Genomic DNA, 21,866 nt, shown 5'->3' on the forward strand with positions numbered 1-21,866 from the left:
GAACTTCGTGGTCTCTGTGTATGCTGTGGATAACATTAGTGTTCACAAGAACAAGGTACACTCCCGTGTTTTGTTTTAGTTGCTCTTCAGATTGAAGCGGCCAGTTTTATATTGGCTATACTGTATGTGTGATCTCCTTTTTCTCGTTGTGTCATTTGACTTTATTTGCTGTGTGTAGATTCAAGGATTTTGGTTATCTAGGCACAGCTGTGTGTGACTCCCTCTGGTACACTGGTATGTGTTTTCCTAATGTAGAGAGCATTGATTAATTAATAAACTACACACTGAGTCTAGATCCTGACCAAATCCTTTTTTTATTGTTGATCAAATGTTTTTAAAAAATGTATTCATACACATTTAGAAAAATACAATGTACAATCACAACCAATACAACACAAATTACAAACAATACAGAAAAAACAAACAATAACAACAGACAAGAGGACAAAACTATGGAAAAATAAACCCTCCCACCCCCAGATCCGGACCATCCTTGTATTATTGCTCATTCAATCTATTATAGCATGCTAACAAATGGTACTTACTTTATTTTTACAGATCTGCATGGGAGACGATGGCACGATGCAGAGCGCTGTCTGTGATTGTGCACAGGAGATGTACAAATGCAGCCACGCTGCAGCATTGGCAATATTTGCCATGTGGCAGATCAGCTCCACAGATGTTGAGTGCCAGTGGAGGAAGCCTGGCACTTCCAAAGTAGTCCTGCCGGTGTCTCAACTTTACCAACAGCGAGAGGAGCATACAACCCACTGGCCAGAGACATCGCCAACTGTCAACTGGGGGGTTGTAAACGAGGCCGAAGGGGTGAAGGCTTTTGTGGAGGCCTATCAAGTGACAGTGTTAGAATCGAGTCTGGTCTCTTTGTGAGTGAGTCGGGTGTTTTGGGAGCATCACCCGATGGACTTGTGCAGCCATCTGCCCTGCTGGAGGTGAAGTGTCCACACAGCCAGAGGAACATGACCATCGCGGAGGCAGTCCAGTTACCATCCTTCTGTCTCCGTGAGGAGGGTGGGTCATATATTCTCAAGGAGAATCACCCATACTGGCACCAGGTCCAAGGGCAGCTGCACATCACAGACCGGAGTCTCTGCTACTTTGTTGTGTGGACCACGAAGGAGGCGATCATCATCCCCATCCCCAAAGACCCTGCATGGCATGGAAATCTCCTCCTCCTGGAACAATTCTACACCCAGCATATGCTCCTTGTGTTGGCCAGTAGAGAGGAGGACATTTAAATAAACATACTCTTAACACCCTCGGACTCTGCGTTGTGTTTCGTATGTGTGATGGGGTGTTATGCAGAGGAGAGGAAAACAGGACACAGCAGATTGGGATTGTGGTGGAGATGCTGAGCAGTTATTTAATTGTTGCATGTAATTATTATTATTATTCTGCGTGCTTCTGAGTTATTCCATCTTTTGCTGTAACATAGATCTGTATGTAACTCTATATTTACTTGTTATCTACCACACTTCCTTCTACATCATACACCATCATTATACATGATGGTGTATATAGGATATATATATTTGTATACATATCTGTAAATTGTATAATTTTATTTAAACGTCTTTTTGATCTCTCAAACTGAGTAAGATTGACAATAAAGTTGACTTTGAAAAATATATATATTCTTTATGAAAATAGTTGACTGTTGTCAAATGAATCCAAATGAAACGTTGGACTGAACTACAACTACGCCTTTAAATCTCTACGGACTGTTTTTCAGTGGGATGGCAAGTTCCTATCTTTAAACATTTATTAGTTTTTTCTCAGAACAGATTTGATTTTCTGAAGTTAATTTAACTTTGCTGACCATGTAAGGTCATCATTAAAAGGTACAATGAATTTGTTTAGGGTTGACTAAAATAATGAAAAACATTCATTTGGATAATTTACTGACAGAATAAGAAACTCAATGATGCTTTACTCACCTGTTCCCTTTTTATAAAGTGAAACAGTTGAAACGATAGATTTTAGTAAACTTAAAAACAACCTTCTCCAAAAGCTATCAAGGAATATACCGAATACTTGTTTTAGAACTTTATTACATATTTTTATATTAATAGTTTGAATGATCCATAATTGACAGAAGCTTGTGTTTACACTGACCTGTTACTCATATATTAATGTCTTTGTAACTTCAGTAAACCACTACCTCACTCATTTCACTTTCATTCATCACGGTTCAGTAAACTAAGTGATACATGAACCAGTTTAATCATTATAATAACGTAGGATTGCAACTCTTTGAAAATGTAGGTGGCTCTTAAAAGAGCCGTTGTGTTTGGGTGTGCTGGTCTCAGGTCAGTCTAAGCCCTCTCTCCGCGGATGCGGCGGGCCAGCTGGATGTCCTTGGGCATGATGGTGACCCTCTTTGCTTGGTTCATCTTACTGGGGGGCAGCTACATGGATGTCGGTGCAGTCCACAATCATTGCGCAGTTGAAGGCAGAATTAATTTATTATTGACTCCGAATGAAGCACAACTTCATGTCATACAATACAATGACTTTATTTGTAATTGTGTAAAAACATATGAGCATTGATTAGCAAGCAGGACCTGCAGGAACAGAGAATGGTGATGGATGGAGCTGGGAAGAGAGAAGAATAAAGAAAACAGATCAACTTTATTATCGGATATTAAAAATTCAATTTCAAAACAAGTTGCCGCTCCTACAGTTTTCTAGTATGTAAAGATGATTTCACATGACCTATGCAAAATATCACACTCAATACATGTGTGTCTCTGGGGGGTGCATTGTGCCTTTGATGTATATAAATAATATACCACAACCAAATACTATTACGTACAGTGGAAATCAGGTTGCCAGAGCAGGTCAGTGTGCATGTTCCTCAACGTCTCAGCAGTTACAGGTGAGGTAAAGAAAATAAAAGAGAAAAAGGTCAGTAACAACACTTTAAAGTAACAACACTTTGAATAATTATCTCTTCTAACAATTTTCTCTCAATAAGCACACAACGACTGTCTTTCCAACAAACAGATTGTCATCACAATGAAACACGTCCAGAAGAACGTCATGCAAAGCTCCCTGCCTGCCTTCGACTCTCCCTGAACTGCTTCCTTAGCACCCGGTGGAGGGCGCAGTAGGCTACTCTTCAAAAGTTTCACGAAATACTTACCATCATGTTTGGTTACTGTTTAACATTTTGGTTTACTTCATGTAATAAAATAATAACTTCATGGTAAGGCTACTAAAAATGACAAGGCTAAGTAATGTAATGCTAACTAACGTGCTCGCTACTCGTCGCTTCTAGCTAGGTAGCTAACTTGACTATGTTCCATGCACAACATGTATATTATGATATTACCTGATATGTCTGATCCAGCGACTCCTGGTCCTTTCATCAGACGGGAAGCGATAGAAGGAGCAAGTGGTATGATCACTTTTATGACTACAACCTGGTACAAAGCACACAGGCATCTTGTAAAGTGAATTTATTTTTTAGCGATCTATAATTTATTGGAGGGAATAAATCAGTTATGAGATCTTCTTCTTCTTCGCTTTAATTACGAGTCTTATTATAAATCACCGAGCATGCCTGTGACATCACTTACGCGACCCAGAATGGGATTTGGGATTTGTAGTCTTTGTAGTAGCGTATTTTTCATAGTCTTATATTTGAGCAGTTTTACGACAAAATGTGACTTTTTTGACATGGAAATGATTGTTTAAGACTGACAAACATCATATGTGTAGTTCGTGGCACAATTCAAACGGGATAAAAAGATACGTGTTCTCTCTCCATTGAATTCAATGTACATTTTTCACTTCCGGGGTCCCATGGTCCGGAAGTAGATGGGCGTGACTTCGCCTCTCCATACCGTTGTATCTTATCTTTCCAGTCAGGCTGTTTTGATATAAGCAGAGTTGGAAAGTACATTTACTCAAGTATTGTAACTCGGTAGTTTATCGACATATTTATACTTTGAGTATTTCCATTTAATGCTACTTTATACTTATAGTCCACAACATTTCAGAAGCAGATATGTACTATTTTTCCTCGAGTACATTTATTTTACTTTGTGCATAAACACATGACATGATGATAGGGTATCAGGAAATACTTTACTACTAATCCACACAGTTTGCAAATGTTGTCCAACTTGACCAAAGACTAAATGTTTTGACATGTATAAATAATTGGATAATATAATAACTATCATGTGTCTGTATTGTGTATATGTACTGTAGTATATATAATGTTATGCAACTGTCTGTATGTGTTTTATAATTTGTATATTTATGTTTTAGGAACCCCTTGAGAATGAGATGCTACATCTCAACGGGCTATCCTTCGAAAAATAAATAAATGATAATAAAATATTTTGAAAAGATCCATTCTGCATATCGAGTGATATACCTGATGGTAGCCTACTTTTGTACTACCATTATGCAGAATGAGTATTTTTACTTAAACTATAAGGGTATTTTGATGCTCATACTTTGTACTTTCCCTTAATGCCGAAACCCGCAAAAATAAAGCAAAAGTCGAGACAACTTGAAAGGATATGGCGTTCCACTAAACTTGAAGTATCTCGTTTAATTTGGCATATTACTCTCAATGAATATAAGAAAGCACTGCGTAAAGCGAGAGCAGCCTACTACTCTTCATTAATAGATGAGAATAAGAATAATGCAATATTTCTTTTCAGCACTGTAGCCAGGCTGACAGAGAGCCACAGCTCGATTGAGCCTTCTATTCCCATAGCACTCAGTAGTAATGATTTTATGTGCTTTTTTAACGATAAAATTGTTACTCTTAGAAACAAAATGAATGACCTCTTGCCTTTGACCAGTATAGTGTTATCAACAGCTCCCGGAAACGTAAGTTCTAATATTACACTAGATAGTAAACTAGAATGCTTTTCAGCCATAAACCTTGAACAATTAAATTCAATGATTCTCTCTTCTAAACCATCAACGTGTATGTTAGACCCAATTCCAACTAAGCTGTTGAAGGAAGTTTTTCCATTAATTAGCACTTCTTTCTTAAATATTATGAATATGTCTTTATTATCAGGCTATGTTCCACAATCATTCAAAGTAGCAGTGATAAAACCGCTTCTTAAAAAGCACAACCTCAATCCAGAGGTTTTAGCGAACTATAGACCTATTTCTAATCTTCCGTTCCTCTCAAAAATTCTTGAGAAAGCGGTCGCAAAACAGCTGTGTGATTACTTAAAAAACAATGATTCATTTGAAGATTTTCAGTCTGGCTTTAGAACACATCATAGCACAGAGACAGCTCTGGTTAAAGTCACAAATGACATTCTAATAGCCTCAGACAAGGGACTTGTCTCTATTCTTGTCTTGCTCGATCTCAGTGCTGCATTTGATACTATCGATCATGATATCTTATTGCAAAGACTAGAGCACTTAGTTGGCATACAAGGAACTGCTTTAGGCTGGTTTAGGTCCTATCTATCTGAACGCTCTCAGTGTGTACGTGTCAACGATGAATCTTCCACGCAAACCAAAGTTAGCCATGGAGTGCCACAGGGTTCAGTGCTCGGACCTATTTTGTTCACATTATATATGCTTCCGTTAGGCAATATTATAAGGAATCATTCTGTAAACTTTCATTGTTATGCGGATGATACTCAACTATATTTATCAATCAAGCCTGATGAAATTAATCATCTAAATAAAATTCAAGACTGCCTTAAGCCCCTGTCACACTGTCCCGAAATTGACACCCGATGGACACACGAATATGGAATTGTGAATTTCGCACGAAGATGGCCCCGAACCACACACGAAGGCAACATTTACATTACATTTAAGACATACAACTGCAATGAAAGTACCAAAAACAATTATGTTACAGTACTATGATACTGTACTGATATCTTCAGACTTTGTTCTTTACTTTATCCGTCGTTATATGTAGAAAATATTACGTTTTCTCCGTAATGTTGTCAACTGTCCTTCAAAATAATATATTATATCGTTTTTAGTTTCACAGAACACAAATTGGGTTATTTACATAATATATTTACATGATTTTGTTGTGCAATAAAACAACCCGATGGACACACGATAAAGGAAATGTTCAAATTCGGCTGTGATCGTAGCAACATCGGGCCATTCGTGAGGGCATCTTAAGCCATCGTATGATCGCTGGTGGAGTTTCTCAGGCTCCGGCAGCAACTTCGTGAGCCGTGGCAAAATCTTTGGCATGCCAAAAAATTGCCGAAGGACCTTGCGAAGGTTCATTTTCGTGTTGAATTTGTGTGTCAATGTTGCCCTTCGTAAGGCCATCGTGAGGGCATCTTGTTATCATCGGTGCCATCGGGCATTCGCCCCGATCAGAGTGAGGGTGAATGCACCGATGATAACACGAAGATGACACGATTTGACAAGATGCCCTCACGAGTGCCTTACGAAGTTGCCGCTAACGAAGTTGCTGCCGGAGCCTGAGAAACTCCACCGGCAGTCATACGATGGCTTAGATGCCCTCACGAATGGCCCGATGTTGCTACGATCACAGCCGAATTTGAACATTTCCTTTATCGTGTGTCCATCGGGTGTCAATTTCGAGACAGTGTGACAGGGCCTTTAAGGACTTAAAAACGTGGATGACCTTAAACTTTTTGATGTTAAACACGACCAAAACTGAAGTTATTGTACTCGGCCCGAAGAATCTACGAAACAAATTATCTAAAGATATACTAACTATGGATGGCATTAATTTGGCCTCCAGTGAGACTGTAAGGAATCTTGGTGTTATATTTGATCAGGATTTATCCTTTAACGCCCACATAAAATCAATTTCAAGGACCGCCTACTTCCATCTACGTAACATTGCAAAAATCAGGCATATCTTGCCTCAAAACGATGCAGAGAAACTAGTCCATGCATTTGTTACTTCAAGGCTGGATTATTGTAACTCTTTATTATCAGGGTGTACCAAGAAGTCAGTCAAGTTGCTTCAGCTGATTCAAAATGCTGCAGCTCGTGTACTAACCAGAGTTAGGAAAAGGGACCACATTACTCCTGTTCTGGCTGCCTTACACTGGCTGCCTATAGAACACAGGATAGAATTTAAAATTCTTCTTCTCGCCTACAAAGCCCTTAATGGGCAGGCGCCATCTTACATTAAAGAACTCATTATACCCTACTGTCCTACTAGGGCATTGCGTTCCAAGAATGCAGGGTTGTTGGTTGTTCCTAGAGTCTCTAAAAGTACAATGGGAGCCAGAGCCTTTTCTTATCAAGCTCCACATTTGTGGAATCAGCTTCCAGTTTGTGTTCGGGCGGCAGACACCCTATCCGTTTTTAAGAGTGCGCTTAAGACCTTCCTTTTTGATAAAGCTTATAGTTAGGGCTGATTAGATTCAGCCCCTAGTTTGGCTGACATAGGCTTAGTTTGTCGGGGGACATCTTACTTCTTCCTTCTCTCTGTCTATACCTGTGTACTCTCATGTTCCGATTAACCCAGCTTCCCCAAATGTCTTTCTTTTTGGTGTCTATTGTTGAGATCATAGTATGAAGTGAATACTTAAAAACGAAAGTTAATTATAAATCATATATGATCAATCATATTCTTGTATAAACCCATAATGAGAATGCTTCTTGACGGTTTTTGAATATGTATGTATGCTTACAATTTTTTCTGTTGCTATTTGATAACTTTGCGTTTTGAAAAGAGGGTGTTGAGAGTTTTCATAGTATGTTTAATACTTAAAACGAAAGTTAGTTATAATCAAATATAATCAATTATATTTTTGTATAACCCACAATGAAAAATACTTCATATTTTAGGTTTTTCTATAGTTACAGTATAAACAAAACAAAGTGGTTTGTTTAGGTTGAGTGTGTAAGGTCTATGATTTATGGGTGTCTCTGATAAAGAGAGTAGGCCGTTTTCTTCCTCTCCTGTGACAGCAGTACACAGGGAGGGGGGCTCCAGGCTTAAGGAGAAACACAGAGGCCTCAAAAAAGGGTCAAGTCTTTTTTACATTAACATAGGAAGGTGTGTCTTATGCCTTAAAGCTATGGAACATGTCGAGTCATGTCCAGCCTTGTACATTAGAGGCCATGCCCAGTTTTCCACAAATTGGGTGTAGAGGAGGAGTTTGTTTTTTTGGGGTTTCGATCCGGTTTTTTGAGCATAAAGAGACTGTTTTTTTGAGAGAGCGCGAGAGAGAGGGGGGTTTCCCCTGGTAGACTCTCTCCCGGTAGGCTGTGTCCTTCAGAGCTGGGTTAATAGCTCTCGGTAAGGTCCTCTCACACGTGGTAAATATCTCTCAAATGTCTTGGTTGTTGGCTGAGTGGAATGATTTGATGAGAGATGTGTTTGTGAATATTATAACCCGCCACCTGTGAGGAAATCTTCCTCCGAATTAATGCGGATAGGAATGGGTTTTTGAATGTTATACCCGCCGTCTGTGTCGGAAAAAAGGTATGAAACTGATGTGAATTGATTTGGTGAATGAAAAGTTGAATGCGCTTTTTATTGTCACCGGTCTTTTTATGAGGAAATACCTCTAAATTCTATCGGGAGATTTTAAAATGTCACAACTGAATTGGGCAGTTGAAATTAAAACATTTTGGTAATAAATATAAGACTGTGAATTAAAGTTTCATATTTGAACATGATCACAGCACCATTTTTTAGTATGATTATAATGTTGTAAAGAGAGAAGGTAACAACCCTGTATTAGTTTGGACCTATTTTTGTTCAAATAAACTGATCCCACCTGTTGGACTGGGATAACTTAAAAGACAACCTGTGCTCTCCTCTCCTGCTTCAAAGGTAAGACTGCACCCTGCCACACACAATTATGTAGGAGCACACTCCATTTACTGATATCAAAATCCTTCGGGATCCCTTAAACAGATTAAAAAAGAGTTGTCTGAATTGAAACAGCAGTTAATTGAACCTAGGTTCTTCGGGGAGTTATAGAGGTGAGATCTTGCTGACGTTGGTGGATCTGAGCCGAGCAGCAAACTTACATAGACTCAATAACTTCGGTCAGGTCAATTAGTAGGTCAGAGTAATTTACCGGAATAAATTATCAGGACCTCTCCGACTCTAAACACTATATACGCCGGGATCCGGAGTCATGATCCTGAGGTCCTGTGTCCTGGATCGCGAGCCCTGGATCTTGAGTCGTGGCTGTGGTCCTGGATCATAGGTCCTGGATGGATATCCTCGTGGATTCATCCTCCTATTATACACACATGCATTTCCAAACATTTGGACTACCTATGTTGCAAATGTATTATCTTTTCAATTTACACACGGCATCTATTGCACGTCTGTCCGTCCTGGGAGAGGGATCCCTCCTCTGTTGCTCTCCCTGAGGTTTCTCCCATGTTCCCTTTAAACTGTGGGTTTTCTCCGGAAGTGTTTCCTTGTACGATGTGAGGGTCTAAGGACAGAGGGTGTCGTATTGTCATTCTGATATTCTGTACAAACTGTGAAGTCCACTGAGACAAATGTAACATTTGTGATATTGGGCTATATAAATAAACATTGATTGATTGATTGTGTTGTGTTCAGATGAAATCTGACCAATTTACTACTTTCATCAATCATAACTTTTTTGTTTTACATTCGATTGCATTAAGCCTTTATGATATCCTTCACAGTAGACATTTGAACATATAACATTGCAGATCACCACTTTCATTGAATTTTGGATGATTTAGTCAACTTTGTAACACCCATGGAGTTCCCGGTCAAAAATGACCGCCATAAAGAAAAGGAATTAGTAACCATCCGGATCAGATAAAACACACACACTCTAAATTAAATGTGTTTCCCCTCCCTTATGTGCCCATCCCCCCACATGGATCACACCTGGCACACGCAATACCTGTTCAGTGTCTATTCTTTGTATATGTACTGCAGTTTTTCATGTATACCAGTAGTCTGATACAATATGTACAGTTTGAAAGGGTGTTAAATGAAATGTGGTGATGATTAATGGTTTTTGTGTTAATGTAATAGCAGTTAAAACAGGACCGGTCAAATTGGACCGTGAACACCAAAGTAAGGGGGGGGGGGGGACGAAGACAATAGGAGGGTTAAATCATTTTTTTAATTCAGGTCCTTTAATTGTAATGAATTATTTTAGAACCATAGTACTTGTGCTTTCATTTAATTAAAGGATCGGAGTACTTCTTCCAACACTGGCCATAAGCTATGTGAATAAAACATTTACAAGGTTCTTGGAAACCTTTGTTCACACCCACTAAACGTTGGATCCAGATTACAAACATGACACTGGGTGCAGGGGAACCAGGTTGAATAAGAGGATTACAAATAGAACATAATAATTTGGATTAGTAAATAATGTTTTACCTTTGAGATAAAAAAAATTAAAAATCAATGGATAAATCCTGACACAGCTTTCATGATAACTTAAAGGGGCCGAATTCTGCTCATTTTCAGGTTCATTTTAGTATTTAGTAAGTACTCCTCTGATGACGTTCAGGTGTATATCAGTATGTAGTGTCTCTACTTTAAAGAGTCCTCTCCTGCTGATGTTCAGGTGTATATCAGTATGTAGTGTATCTACTTTAAAGAGTCCTCTCCTGCTAATGTTCAGGTGTATATCAGTATGTAGTGTATCTACTTTAAAGAGTCCTCCCCTGCTGATGTTCAGGTGTATATCAGTATGTAGTGTATCTACTTTAAAGAGTCCTCCCCTGCTGATGTTCAGTTGTATATCAGTATGTAGTGTCTCTACTTTAAAGAGTCCTCCCCTGCTGATGTTCAGGTGTATATCAGTATGTAGTGTATCTACTTTAAAGAGTCCTCCCCTGCTGATGTTCAGGTGTATATCAGTATGTAGTGTCTCTACTTTAAAGAGTCCTCTCCTGCTGATGTTCAGGTGTATATCAGTATGTAGTGTCTCTACTTTAAAGAGTCCTCTCCTGCTGATGTTCAGGTGTATATCAGTATGTAGTGTCTCTACTTTAAAGAGTCCTCTCCTGCTGATGTTCAGGTGTATATCAGTATGTAGTGTCTCTACTTTAAAGAGTCCTCTCCTGCTGATGTTCAGGTGTATATCAGTATGTAGTGTCTCTAATTTAAAGAGTCCTCTCCTGCTGATGTTCAGGTGTATATCAGTATGTAGTGTCTCTACTTTAAAGAGTCCTCTCCTGCTGATGTTCAGGTGTATATCAGTATGTAGTGTCTCTACTTTAAAGAGTCCTCTCCTGCTGATGTTCAGGTGTATATCAGTATGTAGTGTCTCTACTTTAAAGAGTCCTCTCCTGCTGGTGTTCAGGTGTATATCAGTATGTAGTGTCTCTACTTTAAAGAGTCCTCTCCTGCTGATGTTCAGGTGTATATCAGTATGTAGTGTCTCTACTTTAAAGAGTCCTCTCCTGCTGATGTTCAGGTGTATATCAGTATGTAGTGTCTCTACTTTAAAGAGTCTTCTCCTGCTGATGTTCAGGTGTATATCAGTATGTAGTGTCTCTACTTTAAAGAGTCCTCTCCTGCTGATGTTCAGCTATATATCAGTATGTAGTGTCTCTACTTTAAAGAGTCCTCTCCTGCTGATGTTCAGGTGTATATCAGTATATAGTGTCTCTACTTTAAAGAGTCCTCTCCTGCTGATGTTCAGGTGTATATCAGTATGTAGTTTTTCTACTTTAAAGAGTCCTCTCCTGCTGATGTTCAGGTGTATATCAGTATGTAGTGTCTCTACTGGGACATGTCTCCATGCTTTAATGTTCAGTTGTGATTGGTCAACTGCTTAGAGATGTCCCGCCCCTTAGCCTATCACGTACAATGTGTTGGAGCGCTAGCCAATAGCAGTGCAATGATGAATACAGAAATGATGAGAAACACAGTGCTGTACAGCTCCATGCTGCTATCGCCAGCTAAAGCTCTTTATTTGTTTTTAAAAGACATTTAGGAGACATTGTGACACATGAGGAAAAACCGTTGAAGCATCTTCTTATTTTTTTATACACGTAAATATCTCTTAAGGCACAAGATAAATTAAGAAGACGGGGAACAACAAAACCTTTCAGAGACGCTCTCGCATCCAAAAGAGAAAACAGTTTGATCCTTTCAAAATAAAACAGGAACAAGGAAGAGAAATGGGTGACAGCTGCAAAATACACGTAATAAAACATTAAAATACATAACGGAGCGTTCATACATGTGTGTAAAATACTTTCTTCATGGCAAAAAAAAGCGATATTATTATTTACTGTTTTAAATAACAAGAGTTATGTTGCAGTTTGATATAAATCCCTTTTGAGCAAGTGCTGTGAAATCAATGCAGTTTTTAAACATGATATGCGTGGTAACAAATATATGTACACCAAATAAAAGAATAAGTAAATGTGAATTTCAACTATTTCAAGACCTATTAACGACACGTATTATTGACACGTTAAGACTCATGTTGATTCATAAACAACATCTGGAAAACTTGATTATAACGGAACTTGTGACGATATAAACCCTGACTGAAATGGCGACAAACTAAAGAAAAAAGCAAATTTTTTAGACCTTATTTCTAATGTTAGGAGCTGTCAATTCATTGCAATTTCCTCAATTTAAAAAGCCGTTATTTTTAGATCTTTTCGTAATTATTTGATATTTCTCAGAAGATTTTGTCGTCATCTTACTCTTTTATTTTTAAAGCCATTATTTTCAGTAAATAAAGCTTATTTTTCGCATATTTTTGACAATGTTACAAAAAGGTGACATTCTTTTGTGTTGCAGATCATTTCTCTTAGTTTGGGTACCAATGTGAATGTTTTAAATGTCACTATTTGTACTTTTTTGTGTATTAAAAAGCTTTTTAAAATAAAAAAAAGCAATCAGAAGTGTTTTTATTAATGTGAAAAGTGGTGCAAACATATATTTGTACTAGGAATATTTTTGGTGTAAATTTAAAGTGTAAACTGTTAATGTGTACATTTTGTTAATGTCATTTTTCCCCAATTGTATCAGTTTTTAAAGCCACTTTCATTAGATTTCTTCTGTAATTTAAACATCACGAACACTGTCTTTATTCACTGGTTTATTCATGTATTTTCAAGATTTTCAAATAAACACAAATCTGGATATCTTTTATTGTGAAAAACCGACAGGAAGTGATGTTTTCATTAGGATAGCTACACATTAATCACATCACAAACACTGTCTTCATTCACTGGTTTATTCCTGTACTTTCAAAATAAAAGACAAAAAACTGGATATCTTTTATTGTGAAAAACCGACAGGAAGTGATGTTTTCTTTAGGATAGCTACACATTAATCGGGGAACATGACAATACTATAAGTTTTTATACATCGTGTCTTTAGATAAATTAAGAAAATATGGGTGTTAATTGCAATACTAATATTTGGGGAAATACAGATAAATCTGTCTTTTTTCAACTTCTAACTTTCATATTCAACAGACAAAAGAGGTATTTTCTCATAAAGGAAGGGAACACTACTCCATAAATATGTTATCTATATAATTCCAATACATGACTCTTTAATTTGGCATTTTTTAAATTATAAATACTCTTAATTTGAGATAAGAACTACTCGCTAAAACCGACTGATGATCCCAGATAAATAAAAAAACACAAAATATTCAGCTTTAAAAACAATAACAATGGCCTTATTCTAGAATAACAACAGGTGTATTACTGGATACAAAAACTATGATTTAACACACCTTTTGTGTACTCAGTGGCTATTCTAGAGTCTGTGGGGGCCCTAGGCAAAAATGCAGAGGGGGCCCCTCGAACCAGCCATCAGTGGCGCCCCAACACACTCTTCCCCCCCCCCCCCCCCCCCCCCCAGAGCGGAGCAAGGCAACGAAACTGAAAATAAGAAGCAGCATTTTACGGCGCGCTATGCATGGGGCCGCCTTGAGGGGGTTTCCCGACATGTCGTTGCATTAAATGAAAGGGAGTTTCATGTTGTGGACCTTCTTAATCTACCTTCTTTGGGGGCCCCCTTCTGGTCCGGGGCCCCAAGCAGTTGCCTGCCTTGCCTGTGTGTACTTATAGTTATCTTTAAGATGTTTTAAACACATGTTATCAAAGTGGAATAAAACCAGAGGAAAGCAAACGAGGGAAGAGAATACAAAAAATGACTTCTCGTCTCTTTGGTGGCGTCTAGAATGTTTTTCATTCACAAAAACGAATGAATGAAAGAAAACGACAAACAATCATTTGGCCTGAATTTCTCTCAAAACACGACGCCCTCTTTAGTCCAGCGTCATCGTTTATATATTTACAAACTTTTACATATTTTACCGCAAAAAAATAGATTGTCTTCCTCTACAGCTGATATAAATATTCTCCTATAAATATGGAATATATTTTCCACAGCAGTACATGGTAGTATTGGTGATATATTGAATATTCTACATGTGGAATACTCCCTTTAAAGCCTGGCTCTTCTTAAAGGGGAGGTCTGCCTTGCGACTGATGTGATTAAATGGATCAAAGCTGCTTCTTCTTTACTTTGTACACTTAGTAAAAATAACAGATGTACTGTATCATTGTGGTGATGATGGTGATGGTGACGATGATGATGATGATGGTGGTGATGGTGGTTGTTGCCCTCTATAGTTGCTGAGGTTTCGTCAGACCATCTTCACTCAGCTCATACCTGCAGGAGGAGAAAGAGAGGCTTTTATTCCGAAAATCTGAAAGATCCACGCTTTTATTCTGAAAATCGGACAGATCCATGGTTTTATTTTGGAAATCTGACAGATACATGCTTTTATTTTGGAAATCTGACAGATACATGCTTTTATTTTGGAAATCTGACAGATACATGCTTTTATTTTGAAAATCTGACTGATCAATGCTTTTATTTTGAAAATCCGACAGATACATGCTTTTATTTTGGAAATCTGACAGATACATGCTTTTATTTTGAAAAATAAAAATGTGAAAATCTGACAGATACATGCTTTTATTTTGGAAATCTGACAGATACATGCTTTTATTTTGGAAATCTGACAGATACATGCTTTTATTTTGAAAATCTGACTGATCAATGCTTTTATTTTGAAAATCCGACAGATACATGCTTTTATTTTGGAAATCTGACAGATACATGCTTTTATTTTGAAAAATAAAAATGTGAAAATCTGACAGATACATGCTTTTATTTTGGAAATCTGACAGATACATGCTTTTATTTTGGAAATCTGACAGATACATGCTTTTATTTTGAAAATCTGACTGATCAATGCTTTTATTTTGAAAATCCGACAGATACATGCTTTTATTTTGGAAATCTGACAGATACATGCTTTTATTTTGAAAAATAAAAATGTGAAAATCTGACAGATACATGCTTTTATTTTGAAAATCTGACAGCGTCATGATTTTATTTTATCAGGCTCTGACGTCAGATCCATCAGACAGATGATCCATTTTAGAATATCTTCAAATATTTGTTCGTCTCTCATTTATCTGTTATTCGATGCACGCAATTCTTTATTATTCCGCCGGGTTATTTTGCGCCTCGTCTTCTCCCACATTCCACATCGCAGAAACTCCGTTCAAACATCAAAACGTTCAGCTCGGTCGGGAATCAATGACTATTACTTTTCTCATTCATAACTTTCATAATTCCAGAGAGACATCTCATAATTCATCACATTTTTAACATGGAAGTCAATGGAGAAACTCTTCAGACTTGAACAATCTTCATGCAACTTCAACTGCTAACTCTTCATTCATACTTTCACTCAGAAACCTCATTCCAACTTTAAACTGTTACACATCTTTCTGACATTATTCATGTCAAACAACTTTTAAATCTGATTCATACTTTTAGAGATATTAAACATTGTTCAGACCTTGGTAAAGAGGCCTTCTTCAGATTTTTGCCTTCAAACCAGGCCTTTTAAACCTGCCATAATTCCCAAACCCTACATTCCTGAGACATAATTCTTCATGAGAAACGTAGGAAAACATCTCGTAGCTTGAAAAATAAAATAAAAATGAAGCAAAAATAATTAAACAAAATGCCTCTTGAGGGCATAAAGTAACAAAAACGTTCAACATGTCTCCATTAAACCCCATTGTAAATTCAGTCTCATCTTTCCCCACCACAGCAGCCGCACACATTTAGTTAATCTGCCAAAAAGGCCACATTATTAACCCGAAAGTACACAAAAAGTACACTTCAGATGCTCAAGTTCCTTGACATGCTTCACGCTTTGAAATTTCACCGATATCTGTTACGGTTCTTCAACAAAACGTTCACATGTAAGAGGTTTATCTCTCATTCAGAACAATGAAAATGCTCTCCTCTCACTGATTACTGCACATCACCATAGAAACCTTTGATCTCTGGACACATCAGTAGCACAAATATAAACACCTGTGTCATGGAACACGATGATGTCATAACTCCAACTGACATGCTCAGAGCAGCAGACTTCAGATAATGGTTAACACAGCTCTACGTCAATTATGGGGTGTCATCATATGCCGTTTCAATGGAAACGCATCCCTCGCCATAAAACAAGATGTCGCTGTAACTCCAATGGACACGGTCCGATCGTCCCCCAAACTTCGCTTGTATATCACCGGTCCATGCCTCAACAGCTCTACGCCAAATCTGAGATCTCACCATAGGCTGTTGCCATGGAAACGCATCCCTCGCCATAAAACACGATGTTGTCTTGATACCTATGCAAATGTACTAAAACAGCACCAGACGTCAGATAATCGTTAATGGTCCGGCCCTCAACAGCTCTATGTCAATTATGGGGTTTCATCATATGCCATTTCCATGGAAACGCATCCCTCGCCATGAAACACGATGTCGCTGTAACTCCAATGGACACGGTCCGATCGCCCCCAAACTTCGCTTGTATATCACCGGTCCATGCCTCAACAGCTCTACGCCAAATCTGAGATCTCACCATAGGCTGTTTCCACGGAAACGCATCCCTCGCCAAAAAACACGATGTTGTTGTAACTTATATGAAAATGGTCAAAACACCACCAGACTTCAGATGACAGTTAATGGTCCAGCCCTCAACGTGTCTATGTGCCATTAGTGAGTTTTCCTCAAAAGCTGTTGCCATGGTAACGCATCCCTCGCCGTAAAACACGATATTGCTATAACTCCTATTAAAATGGTCAAAAAGTGCTCAAACTTCATATGTGTGCTAACAGTCCAGCCGTGAAGACATCTACAGGACAGTTTTGAAATGTCTTCAAATGGCATTGCCATGGCAACACAATGCTCAATATGAAACACGGTTTTCTCATAACTTCAGTGAAAATGCTCCAAACAGCCCAAAACTTCACAGGTTTGGTAACGATGCAGCCATCAACACATCTAAGCGTATTATGGGGTGTCATCAAATACCGTTGCCATGGCGACAGATCATTCGTCATCAAGTTAGTTCAATAGTTTGCAGTTCAAATATTCTGCTGCTTTTCTAATCTTTTTTACTTTCTTTTCTTCTCTTATCAGACATTCAAGCCCCCGGTGTTCATGTATCATTTCAATCTAAATTCTTCACCTTCTTCTTACACATTACATTTCAGAATAGCAATTCAGCGTCAGCTTTTCAGCATAAAGCATTCACACTAGATATTTCTTCAGGAATTGCATTCTCTAGTTGAGGTTTGATATCCCCAAGTGACAATATTTGGCAAATCTATATTTCTTTATTGATTTTATCTTTAAGGAAATATCTTTATTCATAAATTCTGCCGTTTTGATAAAACTGTCGTACTTTAAAGTCACATCTTTCAAACATTTCTTAGCATCATACATGAAACTGAGCTGTTTGTTGGTCTTCATATTTGTATGATCAGAATTTTATAAACAATAAGTGAGAAATCAAACACTCACCATTGTGTCCAACCCTTAGACGTGTCCTCGTACGTCAAATCCACCAGAACCTGAGGAGAAAAGACAACGGAGCGTATTTAAAAATGCAAAATCAAGTGTTTAAAAGACTGCAAACAGTTGAAATATGACATGAGCAGAATAATCTACCATCCTTGAAGATACTCTTGTGAGTTAAACACTATTTTAGGTTGATAAACACACTGGAATATTGTCAAAACTCAAGATTTGAATCCATAATCCTCAAACAAAGACTGCTTTATAGATAATTGGATTGATTTCTGGACATTTCTGTATTTAATGAAACGTGTAGAATCTGTAGTGAGAGAGCGTACCTTTCCCAGAAGGCCTTTGTGTTTGGAGAGCAGTCCTCCTCCGTTCTTCACCGCGACGTCCAGAGTGCGTCTGTGGAGCTCCACGAGAGACACACTGAACTCATAGCTGAGGAGGAGGAGGAAACATTAACAATCATCAGCTGCTAAAATACTACGTTTAAAAGCACACACTCTCAATCAAAACATCAACAGAGATGTCAGAAGTACACACATCCTGTACTCAAGTAGAAGTATAGATACTCGTGTTTAAAAATACTGGTACAAGTAGAAGTACTGACTAAACTTCTTTACTCAAGTGAAAGTAAAGAGGCTTTGAAATGTACTTCAGTAAAAAGTCCCCATAACTAGCAGCTGTTTTAAAGAGTACCTGACCTCCCTTTATATTAATTTGAGTTCAACATGTAAGAAGTAGAAAGTACAGGTATTTGGGTTCAACATGTAAGAAGTCAAAGTAAAAAGTTGTCAGAAAAATTTGAGTAAAGTATACCAGAAAAATTGACTTAAGTACAGTAACGAAGTATTTATACTCCACTACTTCCCACCTCTGAACATCAACTAAAGACAGAGTTTGGTATGTCATTTGCTCTCACCATCCCATCATGTCATTGGTTATTTATCACATATTAAAATGTGGCTTAAAGCTGGATAAAAATACCCCATAAAGTATGGGGATAAAATGCCATTAGAGTCGACAAAATGCAACGCTAACTTTGTAATAATGATAGATTTCTCTGGTTTGACCATGTTTGGTAAGATTTGGGAAACTCCATATGCCATACGTAACATAGATCTAGTTGTTTTCTGAGATTTTAATTTTGGAAAATTGAAAAAGAAGTTGTCCAGTGAAGGTGGGACTCACGTCTGGTCGTAAACGGGGTTGAGGGTCTTCTTGAAGGTGTGAGTTTTCCTCCTCCCTGACCTCCGTTTGTCGGGAAGCAGGTAGAGGCGGACGTACGGATCCGAGCCGTGGTCCGTGAACGCTATCAGGTTTCTGAGGGAAGGGAAACATGGGATTATAACTGAAAAACTGACAACTGAATATTGTAACTGTCACTTCTTGTGCATTAAAACGCTGTTATTTATTTGAAAATTGGTGCAAAAAGATATTTGTACTGGGAACATGTTGGTGTCAATTTAATGTGTAATTTTGTAAATGTCCTTTTTTCCTAATTCTATCCGTGTTTAAAGCCACTTTTCATAGATTTTATGTCATTAAAACAAAAAAATGTATTAAGACGTTTAGGTACTGTTCTGTTTTGTGCAGATGTGTTGATTTTCATATAAGAAAATACTAAGAGTTCAGCCATTTAATATTCTACATTTTCCTCAGCACTTATTTATCTTCTTCATCAAAAACAGTGTCTTTATTCACTTGTATATTCCTGTATTTTCACAATAAAAGAAGTAAGAAAACCACAGAATATAACTGAAGACTTCAAAAACCCTCTCCTGATATATAGAGTCAGTAAAACTCCTGGTGCTTTGTTGTTCGTACCTGCAGCCGTGCACCACCACGATGAGTTTGTTCCTCTGGGACGAGTGTCTGATGGTGAGCTGGATCTCACCCAGAGGGAAGTGACCGGGACCAGAACCACTGCAGAGAAAGAGAGAGGAAGAGGGTTAACCAATGAAAAACCTGCATTTTAAAGTGTCGTATGCAAGGCAAGGCAAGTTTATTTATACAGCACTTTTCAACACAAGGCAATTCAAAGTGCTTTACGAACATGAAAGACATTAAGAGCAAAAGGTTTTGAAGTGACTATTATTTTGTATATATTGACTTAATGTGTGCAGATGTATATACAGTATGTGTCTATGTTGATTATTTATGTGTTTACATATATATATATTAGGGATGTAACGATATATCGAATATCGCGATATCGCTGTGAGACTGAGACTTTTTTTTTTTTTTAAATAATCTTTTTTTTCTTTTTTGTAATAATTTTTTTTTTTAAAACCGCTATTTAACCAGATGGTCCCATTGAGATCATCGATCTCTTTTTCACGGGAGACCTGTCCAACATGGCAGCAAGTAGGTTACAACATGAACATAAAACAAAAGATAACACAAAAGGACATCGTATTTACAGGGCTAATGTACACACCTAGAGACATTGACAAGTACCAACAGTATATCTATATCTCTGTCAATAAGCCTCACCTTCTTGGCAACAACTGTGTTGTTTTTGAAGTGGTGGAGAGACAATGCACAGTTTGACCCACTGCTGTTACCCATGGTCAAAGCATATCTCTCTGTCCCAGCAACATCAGTACCAAGCAAGAGAGTTGTTTCCACAGCAGGGGATTTTGTAAACGCCCAAACATCCCAGCTTCTACCTGGAAATGTGGACATGCTCATATTCCTAAAAGATAACCTTGACGATGCTGAGTGAGTGAGTGAGTGAGTGAGTGAGTGAGTGAGTGAGTGAGTGAGTGAGTGAGTGAGTGAGTGAGTGAGTGAGTGAGTGAGTGAGTTAGAGTTGAGTTACTTGAACAACTAAAGTGAAACTTGATTTATTCTATTGCAGGGTCTGATTATTATATTGTTGACACTTTAAAATACTACTATCTACTAAAATGCTGTACAAATCAGAATTATTATTTAATAAAGAAAAAAAACTCAAGTAAACCATTTTTTTACATTTTTTTCTTTATTTTTCAATATCGCGATAAATATCGTACCGTGGACTTTTTTTTAAAATCGCGATATTATCGTACCGTGAGTTTTTGGTATCGTTACATCCCTAATATATATCATATACATAAGTGGGTATACAGGTGTGTTTGTATATATGCATATAGGTATATATTTTTCTCTAAATATATATTTGTATTTGTTTACAAACAGTATTTCGATCTCTCTGTCTGTACACACAAACTGAAAGATTGACAATAAAGTTGACTTGATTTGAGATCAATGGATATTTGATAGTTTGATAGTTACTTCTGCAGCAGAGCGAGTCTCTGCTGGAGCTCCTGAGTGGCGTAAGGGTTGGAGATATCAGAAGCGATGCTTGGAGTCAGCTCTTTTCCTCCCGCAAGATATTGCTGCGACCCGGATATGGCGAGATTAGAGGAGCTCCTCCCACTCTGAGCTAAACCTCCTCCTCCTCCTCTTCCTCCCTGCCCCAAATCAGTGCTCCCTACAGAGCGGTACGGATCGTTGGCTTCTTTCCTTCGGTTCAGGACGTCCTGCGCCGACACTGAGGCGGAGCGAGGGATGTCGAAGGTGGAGGAGGGAGGAACGGGGGAGTCGGAGGAAGAGGCGGCAGGTTGAGGGTTTGTTTTCTTGTTTTTGTTGACCTGCACTGAAGAGGGGTCGGAGGAAGGGGAAGGGATTTTGTCCAAGCTCAGCACCTGAAATTAAAACAGAATCAGAAACATTCAAATTTCAAAGGTTTTATTGTCATTTCTCAATCAATCTCAATCTTTATTTACTTATATAGCACATTTAAAACAACCAAGTGCTGTACAGGGAATAGTTACAATATAAAAACATATAAATACACATACAAATGTACATTTTTTATATTCAACTAGTATTAAAAGCCAGTGCAAAGAGTCATATGCACATTTTATTTCTATTTGAGATGTTAACATTTTGGATTGTTTATTTAAACTCTTTTAATTTCTCTAGTGTGCAACGCCTTGTCTTTCTATGCTGCTGCAAC

General features: G+C 37.9%; 1 protein-coding gene across 4 annotated transcripts in view; it reads right to left on the reverse strand.

The window, feature by feature from the left end:
* Nucleotides 1-13,803: 13,803 nt before the first annotated feature.
* The window catches only part of LOC117550272 (extended synaptotagmin-2-like), a 66,351-nt gene continuing 58,288 nt past the window's right edge, over nucleotides 13,804-21,866 (reverse strand). For all 4 annotated transcript variants that reach the window (XM_034222653.1, XM_034222652.1, XM_034222651.1 and 1 more), the window contains 6 exons: nucleotides 21,140-21,552; nucleotides 19,688-19,786; nucleotides 19,052-19,183; nucleotides 18,193-18,298; nucleotides 17,861-17,910; nucleotides 13,804-14,638 (listed from right to left, as the gene is read on the reverse strand). In XM_034222653.1, the coding sequence (XP_034078544.1) occupies nucleotides 14,593-14,638; nucleotides 17,861-17,910; nucleotides 18,193-18,298; nucleotides 19,052-19,183; nucleotides 19,688-19,786; nucleotides 21,140-21,552 (846 nt within the window). In that variant the 3' untranslated portion in view covers nucleotides 13,804-14,592. The remainder of the gene's footprint in view (nucleotides 14,639-17,860; nucleotides 17,911-18,192; nucleotides 18,299-19,051; nucleotides 19,184-19,687; nucleotides 19,787-21,139; nucleotides 21,553-21,866) is intronic.

Source organism: Gymnodraco acuticeps, unplaced genomic scaffold (genome assembly GCF_902827175.1).
Source record: "Gymnodraco acuticeps unplaced genomic scaffold, fGymAcu1.1, whole genome shotgun sequence".
Classification (NCBI taxonomy): Eukaryota; Metazoa; Chordata; class Actinopteri; order Perciformes; family Bathydraconidae; genus Gymnodraco; species Gymnodraco acuticeps.